Source organism: Fukomys damarensis, unplaced genomic scaffold (genome assembly GCF_012274545.1).
Source record: "Fukomys damarensis isolate Sample0158 unplaced genomic scaffold, DMR_v1.0_HiC HiC_scaffold_20, whole genome shotgun sequence".
Classification (NCBI taxonomy): domain Eukaryota; kingdom Metazoa; phylum Chordata; class Mammalia; order Rodentia; family Bathyergidae; genus Fukomys; species Fukomys damarensis.
The window spans coordinates 4,402,307-4,405,347 of record NW_022900932.1 but is presented as its reverse complement, the minus strand read 5'-3'; the positions used below and the strand labels follow the sequence as shown (position 1 = coordinate 4,405,347).

The 3,041-nt window shown below is 60.6% G+C and overlaps 1 protein-coding gene across 1 annotated transcript in view; it reads left to right on the top strand.

Moving 5' to 3' along the window:
* Nucleotides 1-3,035, top strand: part of Cpne5 (copine 5) — a 49,012-nt gene extending 45,977 nt beyond the window's left edge. Inside the window, exons 15-17 of the mRNA XM_033766417.1 lie at nucleotides 1,044-1,090; nucleotides 2,323-2,504; nucleotides 2,891-3,035. Coding sequence (XP_033622308.1) covers nucleotides 1,044-1,090; nucleotides 2,323-2,504; nucleotides 2,891-3,022 — 361 coding nt within the window. The 3' untranslated portion in view covers nucleotides 3,023-3,035. The remainder of the gene's footprint in view (nucleotides 1-1,043; nucleotides 1,091-2,322; nucleotides 2,505-2,890) is intronic.
* Nucleotides 3,036-3,041: the final 6 nt, after the last annotated feature.

Sequence of the window (3,041 nt, the reverse complement as noted above, 5' to 3'; positions counted from 1 at the left end):
CCTTTTTTTTTTTTTTTTTTTTTTTTTTTTTTTTTTGGTGGTACTAGGGATTGAACTTGGGTTCTTGAGCTTGCGAGACAGGCTCTGGAACCACTGAGCTAAATCCCCAGCCCCAGCCCTTTTTAATTAAAACAAAAATTTTTTTGAGACAAGATTTCACTAAGTTGTTATGTTGCTCAGAGTGGACTTCAACCTGTGATCCTCCTGCCTCAACCTCCCAGAGTGCTGGGATTATAGGGAGCCATCATCACTCCCAGCTTCATAGATTTTAAATTGGTTTGTTTGAATCAGAAATCCAGGCAGCGGGTGCCTGCTTGGCAAACACAAGGTCCTGAGTTCGATCCCCAGTACCAAAAAAGAAATCCAGCAAGATCCATATGTTGACTCGTGGATTTACCTCCTAATTGTTTTTCATCTGTTGGCTCCCCAAGCACCCGTGTGACTCCCCAAGAGATTCGGAGTCAGGAGGTGATGAAGGAACCCAAGACTCCCAGCTTCCTGGCCAGTGCCAACATGCAGGTCAATGAAACTCTCATCTGGTTGTTCTCAGTTTCCCAAGGACTCAGTTTTGCTGGCTGCATCCCCATGGTGTCACTCGGCTTGTGCCTCTGTCTCCTTTATTTCCTGTGAAGAACTGGTAGATGGGAATGCTGAGCCCAGTCAGATTCAGACTCAACTTTTGGCAAGACGACTTCACAGCAGTGCCCTGTTCTTCCCTGGGGAAATCAGTAACATCTGTTTTGTCATGTGTTGTAGCCCTGAATCAGGAGCCCAGTGAGACTAGTCCTTACCCAGCTCACTCTGGTGGCCCCAGAGGGCAGAATTCAGGAGGAAGGAAGTAATCGCCTCTGTGCCCAGCAGAGCCTCACCCACTCAGGACTCACGGCATCCTTTGGAGGAGGGCACAGTGGGCTTTACGGTCCCGTTTTCTCTCCCCTGAGGCCACACTCTTGGAGCTCGGTGGCTCCGTCCCTCCTGCCCAGCACCTTCGACCCTCCACACGGCCCCACCTTCCCTGGTGACCCCCACTTCCCCTCTTCTAGGACCCAGATCAACTTCACGGTGGCCATTGACTTCACCGCCTCCAACGGTGAGTGGGGGCTGGACAGGGGAGAGGAAGACTTAAGGGTGGTGGCGATGGCCCTGGCCATGAACCCCTGGGTCCCTCCTACTCTGTGGCCTCTTCCTCACCAAAAAAGAGGTCTCTGGGCCCGAGGGACCAAGGTACAACCGAGACGGCAGAGGTCTCCCGGGTCACAGTGCCGACACTAACACAGCCGGGCTCGGGGGTCCCGTGCCAGGCCCTGGGCCTGCCCTTCAGGCCCCTGTGGCCGCGATGTGTCCTTCCGGTCACAGCCCCTCGCCTGAGAGGTCCAGCCTGGGGGCCGGAGCACAGTGGGGACCAAATCCAGTGCTTCCCTTGCCAGGGCAGCTGCCCCTGCTTCCTCCCTCCTCTGACCACCTCAGGGCCTGAGTGTGGCTGCGTCTCAGGGAACAGTCGCTAGGTCACAGCCTGCTTCAGGTTCTGGACCTGTGAGGGTGCTCAGCGCTCATTTTGGTGCCAGTCAGATGCTGCCGGAGCCCGGTGTCCTGTCCTGTGTGTCAGGAACCCTCTTGTGGCTGCGGCTCAAGCATCGGGCCTGAAGGACACCACTGACACCCAGTTAACCCTCCCTGTGATCCTGGGGTAGGGACTATTGTTACCCTCAGTTTACATACAAGACTGAGGCTGAGCAGCTCAGGGACTTAACCAGGTCCACGCCAGTGGCAGGGCGTGCCCTCGCTGTCCCTGCTGCTCAGCTTCTCATTAATGACCCCATCGGTGACGTATGGACTCTGGGAAGTGTGACGGGGACTACAGGGGAGTCCGTGGTGGGTCTGGGGAGGCTATGACTTCCCGTAGGCTGCTCAGGGCCACCCTGAGGCGGTGCAGAGGCAATGAGAGAGGGGTCGTGGAGGGCACAGCCACCGCCCAGGCTGTACGGTGGGGATGGCCAGGGGCCCGTGAGGCGGGCTGAGGGTGTGCAGCAAGGGCCGGGGCTGGTGGGAGCCTGCGCCACCTGCTGGCTCCGGGTCTACAGGAGCCCCGAGTGCTGCGGGCCGTGTGACAGCTCGCCCTTGTGGCGAAGCAGGTGCGTGGGTAGAAAGGAGCAGGCGCCTACGGAGGCCACTGCTGTCCCAACTGTTTCCAGTTCAGCAGCCGGGATTTGCCAAGGGATGGAACGTGCGGCAAGCGAGGGGAGTCCAGTATCCAGAGAGCCAGGCCAGGGTGCTCGAGCCCCTGCCGCCCCGCTCCCTGCCGACCCGTGTCTCGTGTCCCAGGGAACCCCTCGCAGTCCACGTCGCTGCACTACATGAGCCCCTACCAGCTGAACGCCTACGCGCTGGCCCTGACCGCTGTGGGGGAGATCATCCAGCACTACGACAGCGACAAGATGTTCCCCGCCCTGGGCTTCGGGGCCAAGCTGCCCCCCGACGGCCGTGTCTCCCACGAGTTCCCGCTGGTAGGGCTGGGGGCGGGGAGCTGGGGTTGGCGGCCCACGGCGGGCTGGGAAGCAGAGACTGGAGGGGAGCGGAGCGCGATGCACCTGCAGTCACCTCCCAACAGGAAGTCAGACAGGGCCCTCACCCGCCACCTTCCGAAAGTCTGCGCTGAGCACATGAGGCTCTGGGGCATCCAGGCGTGATCCGTCATCCAGGGTGACGGAGACGGTGCTCCTGGGGCCCACGGCCCTGTGGAGCTGAAGTCTGGGCGGCCTCCCCTCTGCCCCCACCGGCGGCTGGGCCAGGTGTCACGCAGGGCGCGGGACACAGGGACAGAGCAGCCGCAGACCTCTCGGTTCTCGGGTCCTTGTGGTGAGCCCTGGGCCCGGCCTCTGCTCTGCTCCAGAACGGCAACCAGGAGGACCCCTCGTGCTGCGGCATCGACGGCATCCTGGACGCCTATCACCGCAGCCTGCGCACCGTGCAGCTCTACGGCCCCACCAACTTCGCGCCCGTGGTCACCCACGTGGCCAGGTGAGCAGCCGCCCGCCCGCCCG